Here is a 21,740-nt window from a genome sequence, read left to right on the forward strand (position 1 = left end):
CGCAAAAGTAGCATTGTGTTTAATGGGAGGCCAAGTAGTCTCTGACTTTATAATAATCCCATGCCCATTTGTGGGTTGGGCTGGTTTGGATGAAGTTGTAAGACAAGGTTGGACTCTACCTCAATAATTGCCTCCAGTAGAAGTTCGGTTGGTGCTAATGATTAAGGTAACCTTGTTACTTATGATAAAAGCACAAGATGAATAATGCTTCTGGTCAGCATCTTATTTAAGATTTCAGTGTACTGATTTTAAGATCTATCTAGAAAATAGATGGATGACATTAGCAGTCATTCATTTCATCCTGCTGTATTTTAAAAACAGGAAATTGGGGCATGATTACCCAATAAATTTCATATTTCAATAAATTGATACAAAGTGTATGGCAGAGCCATTCAAATTGCCAAAGTGCAGGATGTGCTGAGAGATTTCTATGATGTAAAACTGTAAATTGAGAGCACAGGGTCAGATGTTTGGCTATGTCATGCTTGTTGAGGTTTTGACTTTTCAAGGCGAGAGTTTTGAGCTTCTCTTTCTTTTGATCTCATTGTCATTTAGAATTTAGAATGTCATTGTCATTTAGAAAAATGTGCAAAAGCAACCTTCAGCTTGGGAATAAGCTGTCTCCTAAATTTGCTTTCACATTGGAATGATTATCTTACAAATGAAACAAAGAAGAAAGGATGGAGAATAAGAGAGTAAGAATGTTTCTTCCCCCAAGAGGCAATCGGAAAAATTCAGGAGACTAGATAAGGGAGTTAAAGAGGATGTGTGTATACACATAAGAGAAGTTGGGAGAGGGTTCAAAAAGCTATGTGTGTGCATATGAGATGGTCAAATTGAGCTATGAATAGTAAAAGGCAGAAGACAACAAGAGACCATAGCGTATATATATATGACCCCCCCCCAAGAAAGGAGATAAAGAATATTGGTGGGAAAAAATTATTTGGTCAGTTACCTGTGCCAGTGAGTTTGGTCAAAGAGAAGAGCCTTGATATCACTGGAGGGAGGGAGATGTACCAAATAACCATGCCACATAGATATGAAATGTTTGTAAATTTGGTTTCTGTAACTTCAGCAATGTCTGCACTTGCTTTGTGAATACTTCCAGCATGGGCTATATGATAGGGAGAATAATGCCCCTAACAAGATGTCTACCTCCTATACTCCAGAATCTATAATATGTTATCCTACTTGGCAAAACGGACTTTGCATATGTGCCTAATGTACTGACTTTAAGATGATTGGATTATCCAGGTGGACCAATCTAATCACATGAGTCAGAGACCCTTTGCCAGCTGGGTTAGAAAGATGAGATGAAAGGAGGAGAGATCCAAAGCTTGAGACAGGCTCAAACCACCATTGCTGGCTTTGAAGCTGGAGGAAGGGGCCACGAGCCAAGAAATGGGAATGGCCTTCAGCTGAGAGCCAGAAAAGAAATGGGGATCTCTGTCCTTCAACCACAAGGAACCAAATTCTGCCAACAGACAGACATGGAAGCAGACAGGATCCAGCCACAGAGACACAAGTAGGAATTTCTGCAACAATGGAGCTTCCTCCTGACCCAATATTAGTCCTTTTTCTCAGAGGAGATAGCCCTCAAACTAACTGACTTGGCATAAAAAGTCCTTTCCAGTGTTTGTTCAGTAATTATAGTTTTTCTATGCCTCAACCATACATATTTACCCTGCTTAGGCTGTTAGATGAATAAAAGGGAAATGCCATGGTTATTCTGGCTGGTTTCTAATCTCTCTTCTCTTTTTTTGTTATGTCAAATAGGGCGGCTAAGGCATGAGAAATTGTAATCTTGAATCACGGTCTTTTCCCAATCAGAAGTTACCCTATCAGCTCACCCATTGGAGAGAAAGACCAAAATAGCTCCTCCTGAAGTTTTTCTTCCTCATTGGGTCTTGTGTGACTGAAATCTGAATGTAATAGTGCCCCAGCAACCAACAGTTTTTACAACTTGCCCCACTCCACCAAACTTGGAAGAGTTTCAGCATTTTCAGGAATGATTTCTTAAAGGTCACATGTCTTTTCCAAAATAAATCATTTTTAACCACCATTTAAACAGAAACCTTCACGGGGCTTAAAAACGGAAAGTTGGTGATATCATCACATCTGCCCTTCAAAATGCTAAATTTGTAATTGAGTTCAAAAGTTTCAAATCGGCTTTTTTATTATCTGCTTTCATTTTAAAATAGAAGCTTTTTTTTTTTTTCTCTTGAAATGATGAGGATGAGGATGAAAGGCTAATATAATTATTCTGTGTTGGTCTGCAGGCATCTGAAATAGTGTATTCAGCTATAAACCCCACTATATTTAAGAAGAACTTTGACAAAAATAGAACATAACCAGATTTATAAAGTGTCTGGAAGCTCAGTCAGATAAGAAATAGCTTAAGTAACTGAGGATGCTTAGGCAGAAAAAAGTCTTAGGGAGGACACCATGCTGCTTTCAAGTATCTGATGAGTTGCCATAAGGTACAAACGTCACAGTCAGCTGTGGCTCCAAAGGGCATCTCAGTGGATGGTGGTTATAAGAAGGTATAAGGAAACAAGAGAGACTTTTCTAACAATTAAAACTCTTTTAAAATTATATAGAAGACATAGACTTCTCCTTCCTCCCATGAAGGATTAACTGCTACAGAAATTGCCCTCCTGCTGTAAACAACTAGAAATCAGACAAAATAAATGAAACACTTTGGACAACAGGCTGCAGAAAACTATAGTCCCTGAGGAAGTGAAAAGATGAGGTGAGCCCTATGATTGCCCCCAACTGACTGCCTGAACTCAGTTTCCAGGCTGCTCTGAAGGCAGGGGGAGCCCTGATACCAAAGTTAGAAAAAGTCATCATGCTAAGGTTTTGTTTTTGGTTTTGTTTTTGTTTTAAAGATTGGCACCTGAGCTAACAATTGCTGCCAATCTTTTTTTCCCCCTACTTTTTTTTCTCCCCAACTGCCCCGCCCCAGTACATAATTGTATATTTTAGTTGTGGGTCCTTCTAGTTGTGGCATGTGGGACGCCGCCTCAGCATGGCCTGATGAGCGGTGCCATGTCCCCGCCCAGGATCCGAACCAGCGAAACACCAGGCCATTGAAGCAGAGCTCGCAAACTTAACCACTTGGCCATGGGGCTGGCCCCAGAGAAAGTCATTACAAGAAAAGAAAACTACACACATCCCTTGTGAACATAGATGCCAAAATCCTTAACAAAATTAGCAACTAAAATCTAGCAATATATTAAAAGTATGATACATCATGGTCAAGTGGGGTTTATTTCAGGAATGTAAGGTAGGTTCAGCATCCAAGAATCGAGCAGTAAAACTCACCAAATTGACAGACTAAAAGGAAAAACCATGTGATCAGGTCATCAGACACAGAAAAAGCATTTGGCAAGATTAATACCCATTCAGAATTTTTAAAAAGAAAGAAAGAAAAACTCTCATAAAAGTAGGAATACAAAGGAAATTCCAAACCTGACAAAGGACATCTACCAAAATCCTTTAGTTAGTATCATATTTAATGATAAAAGACGGGTTGCTTTCACCCTAAGATAGGAATAAGGCAAGAATGTCACTCTCACTACTTTTGTTCAACACTGCACTGGAGGTCCTAGCTAGTGCTAGCCAGGCTAAAAAAAGAAATAAAAGGCATACATATTGGAAAACTGTCTTTTTTTTTTTTTTCACAAATAACGTGATCATGTTTGTAGACAAGCCTAAGGAATACGTTAAAAGCTATTAGAACTAATTGAGTGTAGCAAAGTCATAGGCTACAAGGTCAATACACAAAATCAAAAATCAATTATACCTCCATATACTAACAGCAAACAACTGGACACCAAAGAGAAATTTTTAATACCATTTACAATAGCATCGAATAACATTAAAGGCTTGGGCATACGTTTTTAAAAACAAGTACAAGACCCATAGACTGAAAACTAAAAAATGTTACTACTGACAGAAATTAAAGCAGACCTAAATAAATGGAGAAATAGGCCATGTTCATGGATCGGCAGACTAGATATTAAGATCCTAATCTCTCCAAATTAATCTATTGGTTCAATGTAATACCAATCAAAATTCTGGCAAGCTCTTTAGTGGCAATTAAAAAGCTGATTCTAAAAGTTATGTGGAAATTTAAATGCTATGCTTGCCAAAAGCGTTCTGAAACATAAGAACAAAGATGAAGGACTTATACTATCTAATTTCAAGATTTACTATACAGTTGTAGTAATCAAGACAGTGTAGTAATCAAGACAGTGTGGTATTCATGAAAGCACAGACATATCAATCAAGGGAACAAAATGGAGAGTCAAAAATAACCTCACTTGGTCAACTGGTTTTGACAAAGGTGCCAAGCAATTCCACGCAGAAAGGATAGTCTTTTCAACAAACGATGTTGGGACAGTTAGAGATCCACATAGAAAAATATGAATCTAAATACACAAAACAATAACTTGAAATGGATCATAGACCTAAATACAAGAGCTAAAATTAAAAGACTTTCGAAAGAAAACAGGAGAAAATCTTTGTGACTTAGGTTAAGCAAATCTTAGAGAGGACACAGTAAGCACAAACCATATCATAAAGAGATAAAATTGATAAACCAGACATCGTCAAAATTAAAAACTTTTGTCCTGTGACTTTTTTAAGAAAATGAAGTCAAGCCACAGATTGAAAGAAAATGTTTGCAAAATATATATCTGATAAAGGACTTATATCCAGAATATATAATTATATATTACTACTCGGTAATAAGAGGACAATCCATTTAACAAAAGGTGGAGAGCAAAAGACTTGACCAGATAATACACAAAAGAAAATACACAAATGGCCATAAGCACAGTCACACAGTCACAGCATCATTAGTCATTAGGGAAATAACAAATTAAAGCTAAAATTAGATACCACTACACACCCACTAACATGGCCTGATAAGTATCAAGTGTTGGAGAGGCTGTGAAGCAAATGAAATTCTCATGCCCTGCTATACCACCCAGCAATCCTAGATATTTACCCATGAGAAATATAAACAAATGTCTGCACAAAGACACACACAAATGTCTATAGCAGCTTTCTTCCTAATACTGAAAACCTGGCATCCAGAATTTTCATGACTTGGGGAGTGGGTAAATGAATGGTAGTATATTCATATAATGGAATACTGCCGAGCTATAGAAAGGAATGGACTGCTGGCGACATAAAACAACATGGATGAATTTCCAAAGCATTATGTTAAGTGGAAGATGCCAGGCACAAAAAGACAACACAACATATGGTCCTATTTATAATGAATTCTAGAAAAAACAAAACTGTGGTGACATTAAGCAGGTCAATGGTTACCAGGGGATGGGATTGGGGAAAGGGATTTATTGAAAAGGGGCAGGAGTGAAATTTCTGGGCTTATATAAATGTGCTACATCTGCATAAATGTTCTAAATATAAAAGTTCTACATCATATGTATGGTTATGGTGGTAGTTACATGACATGCATTTGTTAAACTCACCAAAATCTATATGGAAAATGATTGGATTTTGTTGTGTATTAATTATAGCTCAATAAAGCCGATTATTTTTAAATGTACACACATACACACAAATGAGAACTGCCAATGATAGGAAGTGTTCAAAACCAACAGAGATGTTGAGTGGATTCCTGTAGTCCTTAAATGCCTCCATGGATACCCCTGCTGTGAGGCTCTGCATGGAACAATAACACTGTCACATTAGTCAGCCTTGAGGAACTTCCACCCCAGGCTGCATCAGTACTTAAGTCCATACCAATAGCAGCTCAGGCTTGGGAGGTCTAGCCAGCCAGAGATTTCCCACTTGGGCCCATCCATGCAATATTGTGTAGTATCTGGTAATGCCAGCTGGCTAAGCCATTTAGGCGTCAACATCTTTACGATTTCCTTTTCCTCCTCCTCCTAAACCTTACTTTCAGAAAAGGATTGGAAACTCTTTTCCAATCACTAAATGATAGCTGAAACTAAATGCCTTACGCCTCCCAGCAGTATTTTTATTTTAGCAAAGAATAGAGCTGTAGGTGAAAAACATATTTACAGCATTAGAACTTAAGGCACCCTGAGCAAAGGAAAGCATTTACTTTTTGGATGCAAGGAACCCTTTCTCAGTCCCCCCGAAATCGCATCAAGTAACCATCTATTCCCATTTAAGGCCACAGTGATTTCTCTCTGAGTCCTTAGGACTTTGGAACGTCTTCAAACTTTCCCTCTTTTAGTATCTATGGGCAATATATTTTCTGATGTTGTTTTAGTCTCTTTCAGAAACCATCAGAGTGGAGGAGAAAGAGAGTGAACAGACTGAGGAAAGGTGAGTTCTGACCCAACAACATTGTTGAAAGTGGTACGATCCTTAGAGGGTCAGAAGCTTGAATAGGCTTCAATCTGAGGCATGCTGAGATCCCAACAAACACGAACTAATGGAGAGGGAAAGGAAAGTGAGACTAGTTAGGACCTGGAGGGAAATGTCCTAGCTGTAAATGGAGGGCAGGGTGTCCAATGCACACTGCCCAAGGGGCGTGGCAAGCTCAGTCATGGTCAAGTAAAAAACCGGTATCAAAGGGATCTGATGTGGTATGCATGGCTGCATCTTATTTACCACGGTAACCCCAGTACCTAGTACAGTGCCTGGACCAGGGGGTGTCCTACATGTGCGGAATGAATAAATGAGGAGTGAGAACAGGCTCCCTTTAGTCTCAGTGTCTTTGCATCTGCTGTGCCCTAGACTTGGAATGCTTTTATGTCAGCCTGTTAGAGTGTCATGTGGGTCCCTGTGCTTTTTCTTCACCAGGTTATACTTACATATTTGTGTAATTATCTGATTAAACTCTATAAACTGAACTAAACTGAACCCTGCAGAGGGCAGGGACCATGTCAGTTAAGCTCAGCATTGTGCTGCCAGCACCTCGCACAATGCCTGACATTTGGTAGCTGCTCAATAAATACATTTTTTTCTATTATGAAATCGCAGCAGCAGATATATTTGAATCTACAGAAAGCAGCCTTTATTGTAATCCTAACAATTTTCTGTAGTTATCATTTTCCTGGTGTCTACTGGTTGAGAGATGATAGGACTTACTCATAGAATCTACACTCTAGTGGTTTGATAAATATATACCATGTTAAAAGAAGTTGCAGGGAAAAGTAAACGCCATTCATCAGGGCTTTAGTTTCTCTTACATTTCCTTTCAGCTGAGAAATGTTATAAGTTGTTTATTTGATTTTTACTTATTTTTCATTTATTTGGTTGTCTTGCTAGATGCTTTAATAATCAAATCCAAATAAGAACAGCACTTAAGCACCCCTCAATATGGCATAGGGAGACGTGGGTATATCTTGTTCTTTACGTTATCTTTTGTTCACATATTAAGAGCTATGGAAGGCAAAATGCGGGACAGTGCTTTAGTTTGTCTTTTTTAAGAGTTCAAGTTTTCAGGATTTAAAACAAAATCAATTTATTTAAACTAAAAACACAAAACAAAAACAGTTCACCCATTTTTGCCACCTGCCTCCCCTGCGTCTGGCAGCTACCAGTCTGTTCTCTATATCTATGAGATCAATTTTTTTTTTAATTTTTAGATTCCACATATAAGAGAGATCATACAGTATTCATCTTTCTCTGTCTGACTTATTTCACTTAGCATAATGCCCTCAAGGTCCATCCACGTTGTTGCAAATGGCAAGATTTCATTCTTTTTATGGCTGAATAATATTCCATTATATATATATATATATACCACAATTTCTTTATCTATTCATCCATCAATGGACACTTAGGTTGTTTCCATATCTTGGCTACTGTAATAAATATCTGTTGAAAGAATGAATGTGTGCATGAAGGAATACGTGCAGATTCCTGGTGCTCAGTCCTTTCACAACATGATACAATCAGATTGTCTGTACCTCCAACCCCCACTGAGGAACTGGGCTCTCAAGAATATCAAGGCTCTAGCCACACAGTCGTAGGGTCAACACAACCCTAAGTCAAAAGCTTGGTCACAGAGACACAGTCATGACCCCAAGGTGCATAGCCCCCCAGAGTGCCCAGCACTTATCTGGATAAACCAGCCGCTGAGAGTCTAGGAATCATGGATGGTGAGCCCAGTGCTGAAATCTTGCCTGTGCTGGTAGACCCAGCTCAGAAATGGTCTGGAAGAGGCTGCAGAGGGAAGGTAGCAAGGAATTAGCAAAGGGCAGGGGCAGGCCCAGACAAAAATAAAAGGTAGTTATTGAAGGAAGCATGGACAACGCCTCTCTTGTCAATAGTTCATTTCTTCTCCTTGCTATTCGTTGCTGTTCTAACAGCCCCCTATATTCTGCCCTACCATTGAAATCTAGAAAAAGAAAGTGGCTCTGCTGTGAAATCTCACCCCATTCTTTTTCTATTTTTCCAGAGTAGAAAATCCTGAAATATCCGCTGAAGTTCAGTGTGGTGTTAATATTTTGAAGACGACTTCAGGCGACTAAAGTACTGCACATTTTTAATTAAAGAGTAAAATTCGTATGACTATCCATTTTTTATATGCTTTCTTTTTCCAGTTTTTGGCTGATGTTTTTCTTGTCTCTAAACCTTCCCGGAAGGCAAGAAAATATGACCATTAATAATAGTGGGGGCTCCAGGACTCCCGCTAAGAGAAATCCTGCCCATAACACCAGCTCTGCTCCCCAGGCCGGAGCGGATTTTAACTGCTTCTTTTCATTTCTGAGTATATTTGTGGGCCTAGCCCACCTTACTGGTTCCTGGCCCAGGAGTAATGTTTAAGACTAACACCTCATGTTTGCGATTCAGCCTCTTTTCTTACTTTTATAAATTGTCTTTTATGTAGAACTCCCAAATCCTAGAAGAGTGGATTTCATCTACTCTGAACTCTTAGCGCCTCCTTCCATCTTGTATACCTGTGACTGAATACCTACCTCTTCAGTCTGGCTGGGAGTTATATATTTTAAACCTTTATAGTGTTAATATTAATATTTTGACATATAAAGAAATGTGTACTATAATAATGTAATTACTATGCCCTGAGAAGAGTCCACCCCCTGCTAAGGAGTTCTTGTCCCTCTGTGAGGGTCAGTAAGGAAAGCAGTGGCCTACTGTGCTCAACAATGAGCAGACCAACTCAAAATTTGGAAAATTAGGAGAGACAGAGATGGAACCAACTCTGGATCCTGGAGCCATTTCTATCTGAGCTGTTGCTAATATTGAGCAGGATCCACCTGCCCAACAAGCTATTGATAAGCCTTAGCAGAGAGCATTGGATAAAGCAGGAGAGCACTATGTATCATGAACCCTACTTCTCTTCTTGAGAAAAATGATGGAGGTGATGGCCTGGGGCAAGTGTGCAAGAGCCGACAGAGAGACCATGATACTCAAAAGAGAAAAAAAAAAGATCTTGACCAACAGAAATACATGTGAATGTCCAGTCTGTCCAGCCCTTCGACAAGCCTTGGAACAAGCACACATGGACAATCTGTCCAAATGGACTTAAGACAGACAGCAGTTTCCCTGGTTGCTGGTGAGGGGTTTTGATGACACCCAAGTTCTTGTGATGTTTTTTCTGTCTGGAAGCAGAGCTGGGGAGGATGAGCCATCATCCTGAGAATAGGATGCATGGAAGGAGGCTTAGGACTCTTTCAACTAATTGCTGAGAGAGAAAGAGCTGGAGTGGCATTAGGAGGATCAGGATGCAAACCCTCCAGAGGCTGACTTAGCCTGCAGATGTCCTAAGGAGGTATCAGCTGGCCCAGAGCAGGACTAGCGAACTTGTGTCTGAGGACCGTTTTTGTATCATTCTCAATGATGGGAAAACTGGACATAGGCCAGGAACATACCAGCCCAGGAGAAATGAGTTAGGAGACCCTGGCTCTAACACAGCATCACTAAGGGATGGAGCAGCCTCAGTTCAAACCGGAAGAGAACTTGTGGAGGCCAAAGCTACAGAAATAGTTTTTACTCCACGCAAAGGACCCTAGAGGGTTGTAGACAGCTGTGCTAGCCATGCTCATCCTTGTAATATTGCCATTTATGTGCTCCGCCCTGCCCCTGCTTTCATTAGGTTCTAAGCACTTTGCTGGTTCCTAACGTGTTTTGTACAGAGTTTTCAATAAATTTTTATTAAATTGATTTAGAAGTCTACATTTTCTGCTTCTACTTCAACAGTACTACTTAACTCTTGTAGTCTGATGTTACTCTGTCCTCCTAATGTACTCCCTTCCTATTAACGTCTCTCGGGAGGCCCCATTCCCCAGTCCCCCTGGCTGGAAACCTCTGACTCATCCCACGCCCTCTCCTCCTCCCTTTCCCCTGACCATCAGATAAGAAAGGGGGCTTACATGATTCTATATGTTTACTTCAGTAATGAGAGATAAAAAAGTCAGGTAAGAGAGATCATTTTTGGGGGAAACTGGGAAATTTAGTGTTAAGGAAGGGATCTTGCTTTTTCAGTTTGTAATCTTTCATACTGTGTAATTTTAAAATTATGTGATTGTACATAAACAAAAGCTTAATGTAAAAATATTCCTTGAAAATACCTTGATTATAAAGTAAATGCATATAACTGTTTTATATATTTGAAAGTTGCTATGAGAATGGATCTTAAAAGTTCTTATCACAAGGAAAAGAATTTGTAACTGTTTGGTGATGAATATCAACTAAACTTATTGTAGTAAACATTTCACAATATATACATATATCAAATCATTGTGTTGTACACCTAGAATGAGTACAATGTTGTATGTCAATTATACCTCAATTAAAAGTAAATAAATAAATGGGTATAGGAGCCGGCCCGGTGGCGCAGTGGTTAAGTTCGCACGTTCCGCTTCAGCGGCCCGGGGTTCGCTGGTTCGGATCCCAGTTGCAGACATGGCACTGCTTAGCAAGCCACGCTGTGGTGGGCGTCCCACATATAAAGTAGAGGAAGATGGGCATGGATGTTAGCTCAGGGCCAGGCTCCCTCAGCAAAAAGAGGACTGGGAGTAGTTAGCTTAGGGCTAATCTTCCTCAAAAACAAAAAACAAAACAAAACAAAAAAATAAATGTGGATAGATAGATAGATAGCATGTGAGGAGAGCCAGGGAAATTCTGGAAAAAAGAAAACTGTCTGGGTTCTGTGAGGGCAGGGATGTGTCCTACTTCACCAACGGATCCCAGGCACCTAAGATAGTCCCTCAAAATTATTTGTTTAAAGATTGAATAAAACATTAACATGCCCTCTGGTGAAAACATCCTTCCTTTGTATGTTAAATTCTCTGAAATTTCTGTATTCCAAATTTAGGGTAAAGAAAGCCAAGAAAAGTTAAAATAGGTCATTGGGTAAAATAATAGTACTAGCTAACATTACTGGTGTTTACTTTGTACCAGGTACTCTTCTAAACCTTTTACCTCATTATCCCCTTTAATCTTCACAATAACCTGTGATGTAGGTCTTGGGATATTCCGCCCATTTTGCTGATGAGGAAACTGAGGCACAGAGAGGTCAAAGTGATTTACCCAAGGCCGCTAACTTTGTAAGTGGCAAAGCTGGGGAAAATTTTGTGAAGTATCACCCCCTCCTCCCCTTCATTTCCCAGCCTGGTATTTTCTGGCCATAGAAGAGCCAGCATTGCGGTTGGTTGCAGGTTGAGTGCCTACACTGTATCTTGCACTCCACCACCTCAGCCCTCCAAGTTGGCGCCTCCAGAGGACCCTCACTGAGTTTTCCAGAAACCATGCCATTGTTTCATAAGGCCAGAAGCTGTGGAAGACAAGGCATGTGATATGACCAGCGAAAAGGAGTTTTCAGTCAGAGGAAAAGTGAAGTACACTTGCTGCCTCCAGCTCCTCCCACGGTGCCCCCGACGCTTACTCTTTTGCAATCCACCCTCCTGCCCCTGCCATCCTGAAGCCAGTCTCGTCCACTCAGCGTCCTCATATTCGTTAACCCAGGCTAGAAAGCAGAGTCATCTCCGACTACTGCCCTCTGACCTTCCCCGCAGCACCCACTCCCAGGCCCACCCTCCTGCCACATTTGGAAGAATAGGCAACTATTCTTCCAGCTTTAGCATCCACCCCTTCTTGTCTCGTTCAGGCCCTTATTTCTTCATTCCGAGAATGTGATAATCACCATCCAACTGATCTCAGTCTACCGTCGAGTCTACTATACTACTGCACAGTGTGTGTATACATTAGATACATGCATATAACGTGTGTCTACTTATACATACATATACATACACACATGATAAATATCTGTGTGTGCATATTTTTCCCCTTATTCAGGCAGGTTTGGTTTTGTTCTACACCTAAGCAACCTAAACATAAGGCTCTTGCTAAGACGATTGAGAGACACCAGTCTTTTGTGTAATTCTTGTTATTAAAAACATACTTTTTTTTTAAATGACTTTATTGAGGTCATATTGGCTTATAACATTGTGTAAATTTCAGGTGTACGTTGTTACATTTCATTTTCTGTGTAGACCACATTGTGTTCACCATCAATAGTCTAGTTTTTATCCATCGCCATTCATATATGCCCCTTTGCCCCTTTCGCCCTCCCCCCATGCCCTCGCCCCCGGGAATGACGAATCTGTTCTCCTTATCTGTGTTTGTTTATCTTCCTCATCTGAGTGAAATCATATGGTATTTGTCTTTCTCTGTCTGACTTATTTTACTTAGCATAATACTCTCAAGCTCCATCCACGTTATTGCAAATGGCACGATTTTATCTTTTTATGGCTGAGTAGTATTCCATTTTGTTTGTTTATCTTCCTCATCTGAGTGAAATCATATGGTGTTTGTCTTTCTCTGTCTGACTTATTTTACTTAGCATAATACTCTCAAGGTCCATCCATGTTATTGCAAATGGCACGATTTTATCTTTTTATGGCTGAGTAGTATTCCATTGTGTGTGTGTGTGTGTGTGTGTGTGTGTATATATATATATATATATATATATATATATATATATATATATAAAACATCTTCTTTATCCATACATTCATTGATGAGCACTTGGGTTGCTTCCACTTCTTGGCTATTGTGAATAAGGCTACAATGAATATAGGGGTGTGTAAATCTTTTTGAATTACTGATCTTATGTTCTTTGGATAAGTACTCAGTAGTGGAATAACTGGTTCATATGGTATTTCTGTTTTCAATTTTTTCAGAAATCTCCGTACAGTTTTCCATAGTGGCTGCACCACCAGCAGTGTATGAGAGTTCCCTTTTTCCACATCCTCTCCAACACTTGTTATTTCTTGTCTTGTTAATTATAGTCATTCTAATGGGTGGGAGGTGATATCTCACAGTAGTTTTGACTTGCATTTCCCTAATAATTAATGATGAACATTTTTTCAGGTGCCTGTTGGCCATCTGTATGGAAAATGTCTGTTCATATCCTCTGCCCACTTTTTGATCAAGTTGTTCATTTTGTTGTTGTTGAATTATACAATTTCTTAAAATATTTTGGAAATTAATCCCTTGTCATATATAGAATTTGCAAATATTTTCTCGCATTTGGTGGGTTGTCTTTTTGTTCTGTTGATGATTTCCTTTACCGTGCAGAAGATTTTTAGTCTGATGTAGTCCCATTTGTTTATTAAAAAATACTTCTCTATTGTATCAGTTTTCAGTCTCAGCCATATGCCAATGTTATTGGGGATCTTATAATAAAAATGAGCTTCCATCGGCTTTCACCATGTCTGCCTGTTAGTCCAGGAAGAAAAATACTTACAGATGATGGAGTCCTGCGCGGTCTTTAAAACAGATTTTTGAACCTGCTCCAATCTGAACAAGTTACACCCTAGGACTGGTGAACAGCAGTCACCCTGAACTGGATCTCCTGTTTCCTGCATTTCATATATTTGTCTTTTTTTATTTAATCCTTCCCTTTGGTGGTACATATCCATGAGTAGCCTTCTAAGAAAAGATATGTGGGAAATAAATTTAACGAGATTTTGTGTATCTGAAAATGTCTTTATCCCACTCTCCCGCTGAATTGATCATTTGGCTTGATATAGAATTTTGGGTTAGAAATCGTTTCCATTGCCTCTAGTTTCCAGTGTTGCTCTTGAGAAATCTATAGATATTCCGACTCCTTATCTTTTTCTGTGGAAGGTTTTAGGATCTTCTCTTCATTTCTAGCATTTGCAAATGTTGTAACAAAATGCCTATTCTGTGATTTGTACTGAGGTGGACTTTTCTATCTGCAAATTTATATTCTTCACTCTAGGGAAATTTTCCTGAATTATTTCATTGATTATTTTTTCCCCTCAATTTCTCTAACCTCTCATTCTAGGATGTTGGATTCTGATGCTGGATCTCCTAGACTGATCCTCCTATTTCCTTATCTTTCCCTCCTCTTCTCCATCTTTTTGTCTTTTGTTCTATCTCTTGAAGATTTCCTCAACTTTATCTTCCAAACTTGCTGTTGTATTTCTTTATTTCTGCTATCATGTTTTAATTTCTAAGAGTTCTTTTCTGTTCTCTGAATGTTTCTTTTTGCAAGGAGTCTGTTCTTAATGGTTGCAATATCATTTCTTAAGTCTCTGAAGATGTAAATGATAAGTTGCTTGTTTAAGATTAATACTTCCTCCCTTGTCTCTGTATCCTTCCAGTTGTTTCTTTCTGTTTGTTCACTTTGGTCTACATCATCCATGTTGGAAGATTCCTCAGATGTCTGATCATCCTTGATTGTCTGTTCATGATTAAGAGTGAGGAACTAAAAATCTGTTTGGAGGATCTGAGTCTATGGACAGGCTTGTTAACTTTAGCTTTACAGAAAGGGATCTGGGTGGGTCTTTTTTGGGAAACCATCTTTAGGTCTTTCTTCTTGGGCTGGTATTTTTCTGGTATCTTGCCTGGAAGGTGGAAGTCTGGCTGTCAGCATTTTGGGAGCCAAGTGAGAGAAGAGGAGTTTGTATGTGCGTGTGTGTGTGTGTGTGTGTGTGTGTGTGTGTGTGTGGTAGTGCTGGGGTCTCTGCAGTCTTTATTCAGCATGCATAAATTTACTTAATCCATGTGTTTTCAGTATGGTAACTCCACCCTCAAATGTGTGACATGTCTCCCAATTCAAACACTTTCTGCTTTAGCCTCTCTAGAGAACCAAACTCCAGACCTCTGCCAGGGTGGGAGAGGGGGTGGTGTGGAGTGGGAAAGGAGAGCTTAGCTCTAACTGCTTTTCAAACAACATTTACTCAACCTTCCTTATTTTGGTCCTCATCTTTTCCCTCAGCTTTCACCCTCAATTGGGTCCCAGTCCTGCTGGTTCCTGAGGCTTTTGATGATTCTGGGGTATAAATTGGGTTGTTTCTTGGGTTTCTCCACAGACAGGTAAGATTTGGCTGTCCCGCCTTGCTAAGTTACTTACCACTCATCCATCTAATTTTCAGATTCAAACTGTTGTCAACTTTCCTATTCTTGTACTCATTAAATTTTTCCATTTAAATTAAAAAATAATTTTTTCTTTAGGTTTAGTGGGATTTCAGGGGTAATGGAATTAGACGTGTGTATTTAATCTACCATCTTATCTGGAACTCCACTATTAAAAGTTTTCAAGGGCTCTTCCATTGACAGCCTTCCGTTGACTCAGCCTAAAATCCAGAGTCGTTAACAATGTAACTCAAAATTAACTCAACTCTTTACCAACTTTATTTCTCTCTCTTCTCATATTGGAAAACCATGATCCTGCTAGATTTAGCTACTAATCACTTCTGAATTATAGATTGTATTATCTGGGTGTTTTTCACTTATGCTATTCTGTATCTCTGGAATATTTATCCCCATCTCTCTCTGTTTATTGGACTCTTGGTCATCATTAAACCCTGGCTGAAATACCACTACTTCTGTTGGGCCACATAGCTCACCAATACCCAGGCTGCATACAATTGACACTATATCCTTGGATCACAGAATACCCCTTCCAGCAAGAATGTATTCCTGTCCCAAAACTTTCCTTCCCCACCAAGCACCATGATTCTGACCATTGGCCAATATATAGAGGAGCTCCAGGCTTCCCGGGGGGAACTGCAAGCCACCGAATAACCAAGTGTTCTTATGTTCTGCACAGCCTTAGTCCTAAACCTCTTGGTCTGGGCAGTTTCATGCTCTACTTGTCACCTTTTCCCAATCATTCTGGCTTTGCCTTCAACCACCCAATTACCTACAGTCCTTGCCACATCACTTGGATCTGACAACTACCTTCTCCTCCTGGGTTAGAACCTTAGTTTCCCAGGCTAAGTATGGCTTGGATTCACTCCCTAAAAAAGATTCCTCTGGCCACCCAGGATAATCATCCTCCCACCCATCTCAGCCTTCAGAACCCATTATTTCAGAGTATTCACACCAGACCAGGTCTTCCCAGCCAACAGGAAACAAGATTACAGAGTCACATGGCCCTACACAGGAGGTAAAGGTGTGCCCCGTATCTACCCCTCAATTTTAGTAGACACCCTTATTAACTAAAATAAAACCTCTCATTTGATGGAATCGTATAATTTTAGAGCTTAAAAGAAGTCAAACAGTCCTTGACCCTCATGGGAGATGGAGGCTGGGTACCACAGGAATTGAGAAGCAGGTTATAGAGAGATGGGAAATAGAAAATGAACACTCACTCAGAGATGGGTGGGGTGGTCACAAGGTTAAAGTAGAATAGAAAAGGAAAAAAGTCAATTTACAGCAACATTTCTAAACCTTGCTACACTTTGTTTGCCAGCATGTAACAGAACATTTCTAATTATGTAGCCAGTTATCTGTCTTTTCCTAAACATTTCTTAAGAAAATATTCTTCTGCAAATAGTGCTTTAACAAGCATTAAGGATAAAAGACATGCATAATGAACGAAACAGAAAAGAGATCAGAATCAACAGTTTTCACGTCTTATGAAAAAGCACATAAGATTTCCTATCTCTCAAATTATTTCCTATTAATTACACTTTGATTACAGTCATTAATAAATTGTCTTTGGTGGATGAGGAGAGAGGAATACATCTCAGTATTTGTAGGACCCCACACCTCTAGAGTGTAAATCAGAAGCACAGAGTTGGGAAAACCATAGATGCTGTGTCTTGGTTCAAGGCTGTCTACTATTGATGTTTTCAGAGAAAACTAAGTACCCTACTCTTCCTCATCCTGGCATCACTTATGTTGTTCCTTATTCATATATATACAAGAACGATGAAGTGTTTCTTATAAACGTGTAACTTGACAATGATTAGAGCGTTCAGTACCTTTTAAATGTTTTTATGGTGAAAAAATGCTTTTTAAAAATATGCATGAACTTATTTCAGAAAGTAGCTCCCCATCCCGGTAGTAGTGCCAGCTTGATACTACTCATAGCATGTGGCAAAGTGGCTTCTCTTCCCACGCCCTGATTGTTTATCATTGTTTCTGAGATTAAACACTGTGAACTCATGTGTTACCTTAACATACAGAGTACAGACTAAAAAGTCACTAAATTGTCCTAACTGGCTATTAGCAATGGAAGAAATGTAGAAATCATTGAGTAGAGCCATTCCATTTTATGTGGCAAATGAGGGCAGAGAGGAGAGGGATTTATCAAACATCGGAGAAAGCCATGACCAGAACTCAGGTTCCCAATCTTCAGACTGGGGGGCTTTCCACCTTACCTGTAGCTGGAAAAGCTGGGAAAGGGGTATCAACAGAGTGTAATGGGGCAAGAACATGGACTTCGGGCCAGAGAGACTTGACACTGCTGTAGATGGCATGTGACCTTGGGCGAATTACTTACTCTCTCTGATCCTCAGTTTTATTATGTGTAAAACAGGATTAGTAAGACCTACATACCTCCTGGCATCAAGGGCAATCCAGAAGATATGAGGATTATACAGTGGAGAAGAGAAAAGAAGAGAGGAGAGGAGAGAAGAGATGGGAACAGAAAGCCATCATGGAGTAGTAGTGGTGGGCATGGATTCTTTCATATAACACTCAGCCTAGAAGTCCCTCCACACCCTGCTGAAAACCAGAAATGCTCCTACAACAGCCTCACTTGAAGTCTCTCTCTTCAGCGTCTCAGCCCAAGGACGGAGATGATTGGTGCAATCACCTTATGCACATGGGACTTTTCCATCCTTACTATCTGAGGCCAAAGCCATCTGTCTAAGACCTTCTTTATTTTCCCTTTTTCAAGATTATTTCCAGACATTCAGTAATATCTACTTCTCTGTCAAGGCGGCAGAGAGCTCTGTCCTTACCAAATATAACATGAACTTCGGAGCAGTCAGGCTGAGAGAAAAGGTGCATTTCTCAAGGGCCAGGTCCTCCCAGCCAAGATTTTGGAAGACCTGTGTCTCAGAAGGCTGTCATGCAGAGGATGGTCACTGGGGGAGGGCTGTGCAAATTGGAGGCTGGAAAACCAGTTAGGAAACTGGCGCAATTAGCCCCCACAAGTTTGGCTTTTCTAAGGAGCTGCACCAGGGGAAGCCTCCTGATGTTTCAGACTGGATCCCGGTGCCCTGGCTCATCAGATCAGGGGCAGGACCAAGAAGACTTCATTACAGAAGCAGACCCAAATGACAGAGAAATGGAAACTTAAGGGAGTTGCTTTAAGAGAGACAGACCATCAGAACGGGGGGAAAGAAATCCTAAAATATGATGTTGGAAAGGTTAGATGATTTAGGCATAGCTAGCAGACTGACAATAGTATTATAATCACAGTTTTTGATTTAGTCTCCACAGTGAAAAGATCCTTTTCTGTATCATAGACCCAGCATGGGGTTAGGGCAAAGGTTAATTTCAGATATGAGAGATCAGAGATGAAGAGCTACCAAATAATCAAAACTCTCTCAAACTCATATTTGCAACCTGGAGCATATACCTGAAGCTATTATTACAATATGCCAGGGTACGGTTGGCGTGCTGACTGGTAACACAAACTAGTTACATGCTGTTTCCACCAGTCCCCCAGCCACTTTTTAACTGCACACATCAAGTATTTGCCCTCAAGCTTCAGGCCTCACAACCTCAGTAATAATAGTTGAGCTGTGTCCACTTGGGAAAACATCAAGCCCATTCCACTTTAAAAAAAAAAAAAAAAAAACCCAATCCAAACAATTAAATCAGTCCTTTCACGCTTTTTTTTTCCCTCCAGTGTTCAATTTGTTAGTTGAACTCTCTTGGAGTCAGAATCTCAGAGTTATATTTGAGACTCTCATTATCACTTTAAAAGGAAAGGAAAAAGAAGGAATGCTTTTTTTAACGTTAAAAATAAATCTTGTTCCTGTGTCCAAACCAGCCATGCATATTAACATGTGTGAATGTCCTCAGGGTTTAAAGAGTCTTGGCTGGAAAAAGAAAATATTGTAGCAAAACTTAAAGAAATAAGACAGCAGGTCAGTGAGAATTTTAACAATTTTCATTCTCCCTGAGTAATTGCTTATACCCAGAACTTACTAGAAATAGTTTATTTGCAGCAAGAAATACAGATGATATATGAAGAAGATCTTGTATCAGGTTGTTAAGCTTTGAAAACAATTGTCAAATCTTCCCAAACCTACATAAGGGCGTGATGCTGCATCGTTGTCATCATCATCGCTATCATCATAGCTATTTATCGAGCATACCATGTGCCAGGCGCTATGGTAAACAGCTTACCTATATTATCTTGGGAGGAAGGAAGAAAGACTGCACCAGTGTGTAGAAGTTTAAGAACTTATTTTAAGAAGAGAAGGGAGAACCAAAATGAAAGTGTGGTAAAGTAAGATCGTACAAGAATTTAGAGAAGATGAAAAAAATTATGAGAGCAGCACACCAGTGATCAAGTATTTTGTTGTATTGGGACAGGATGGGGAGGTGAAATTTGGGCCCAATTGTCCTGCACTGAGACTCAGGTATAAGTGATCATGAGGTGAGAACTGGTGGGGAAATCATTCATCCTAAAGAGAGAATCCAGCATGGATGTTTGATTCAGGAACCATGGAACTATTGTCAAAAGGGATCATGGATTTGGGGGAAACCAGAGTATCTGTCACTCAGCTTATCATCTGATTCATGTTTAACCTGAAGAAAGCAGATCCAAGAGATCCATCATGGTGATGTCATGCAGGTTGCATGTTTCCAGCAACACCTAAGACAAATCTACTCCTGGGCTCTTCAGTTTCATAAACCAATAAATTGTTTTTCTCTCTCTCCCTCTCCCCCTTTTTTTATTCCTCAAGTTGGCTTTATTCCGTAAGTCAGACTTTCTGTTATATACAATAAATATTCCTAATTGATACATCGTAGAATGAGCATGCCATGGGAAAAGCTCTGGCCCAGCTGAGTCCAAAGGCACAATCAATATTTTCAGGCCAATCTCTTTCTCTTTCCAGCTTCATTTTTGGCTCACATTTTCTTTGCATGTTGATCTCCTCTCCTGTTATAGACACATTCCTTCACTGCAGCTGGGAAAGATGGCCACAAGCAGCACCAGCTAATGTTGTCCAGAGCATCTTCTCTGTCAGCTCCAGCAGAAACATCCTTGAGAGGATGCTGATTAGGCTTGTTTAGGTCACAAGTTCATCCCTGAAGCAATCCCCATGGCCAGTGACTTTTGACCTTATTAAACAGGCCCAAGTATTGTTCTGCTCTGCTCTCTCCCCCAAATCCTAGGGGAACAGAGTCAACCCAAACTTAAATACATGGAAAAGAGGTGTAATTGTTGTGGTTGGTGCCCCACCCAGGTCTCCTTTACCTGGCCAATGCACCCACCCCCCAGATGCTGTGAATGTTGGCTTATAACACCCCACAGCTGCCCTCTTTCTGAGACTTTCCTTTAGCTAAATAGGAACCTCCTCCCCTAATTCTATCTTTTTATAAAATTGGATTTTGTTCATCATGAATATTTTGGAATTTTGATTTATTTAAAATATTGCATTAAAATAGGATTCATCTTGGTTAGTGAGTTTTTTGGCACCCATCAAATTTTACCGCACTCACTTCACCCTTGTCCTGCCCTGGATAAGAAGCTGCACTCCAAACTTTTGTCACCCCCTCTGGGGGCAGACCTCAGCCAATGGTTAACTGAAGTGGGGGTACAAAAGGTCAGCCCCCCTGGACTCAAGACAGAGTTAACTCTGCAGTTGAATTTGTGTTCTAGAGCTCCCCTCGGGATTGGATTCTACAGCTAGCCTCCAGCTAGGACCACAGTTCTTGCTGGGTTTTCTTTCTGCCCTATTCCTGCCTTACTCACCCTCTTCTGGGAGCATTCCTGGCAAATCAGCTGGATAAGATTCCTTGTTTTCAGCTCTGCTTCTAGGGAACCCTGCCCAAGACGGTTGATACCAGGAAGAGTCCTAGGAAGAAAACACTAAGGGTGAGATTTTGAAGTTGGATTACTCACCAGCTGGATGACAGTGAGGAGTAGGTTTTGATACCACCTGGATGCTCTGGTAGCGGATCACTAAGGCTTACCTACAGTGAGCTAAGTGGGATAGAGGTACAAGGGGATACACTAACTGGTGCGGTGTTCTAGTATTAAAGTCACCTGGAAATCTCTTAAAAATTCCTAAGCCCAGGAGCTGGCCCCATGGCCGAGTGGTTAAGTTCGCGCGACCCGCTGCAGGCAGCCCAGTGTTTCGTTGGTTCGAATCCTGGGTGCGGACATGGCACTGCTCATCAAACCACGCTGAGGCAGCATCCCACATGCCACAACTAGAAGGACCCACAACGAAGAATATACAACTATGTACCAGGGGGCTTTGGGGAGAAAAAGGAAAAAAATAAAATCTTTAAAAAAACCAAATTCC

At 40.2% G+C, this 21,740-nt stretch overlaps 1 protein-coding gene across 9 annotated transcripts in view; it reads left to right on the top strand.

Annotated features, from left to right (window-relative positions):
- The window catches only part of CD86 (CD86 molecule), a 62,774-nt gene extending 52,631 nt beyond the window's left edge, over window positions 1–10,143 (top strand). For 6 of the 9 annotated variants that reach the window (XM_014829587.3, XM_070508958.1, XM_070508956.1 and 3 more), the window contains 2 exons: window positions 6,288–6,333; window positions 8,417–10,143. In XM_014829587.3, coding sequence (XP_014685073.1) covers window positions 6,288–6,333; window positions 8,417–8,489 — 119 coding nt within the window. In that variant the 3' untranslated portion in view covers window positions 8,490–10,143. Of the gene's footprint in view, window positions 1–6,277; window positions 6,334–8,416 lie in introns of all 9 variants that reach the window. The other 3 variants (XM_070508961.1, XM_070508962.1, XM_014829588.3) reach the window with 1 other exon arrangement.
- The last annotated feature ends 11,597 nt before the right edge of the window (window positions 10,144–21,740 follow it).

The sequence above is a fragment of the Equus asinus genome, chromosome 5 (assembly GCF_041296235.1).
Source record: "Equus asinus isolate D_3611 breed Donkey chromosome 5, EquAss-T2T_v2, whole genome shotgun sequence".
In the NCBI taxonomy this organism is placed as follows: Eukaryota; Metazoa; Chordata; class Mammalia; order Perissodactyla; family Equidae; genus Equus; species Equus asinus.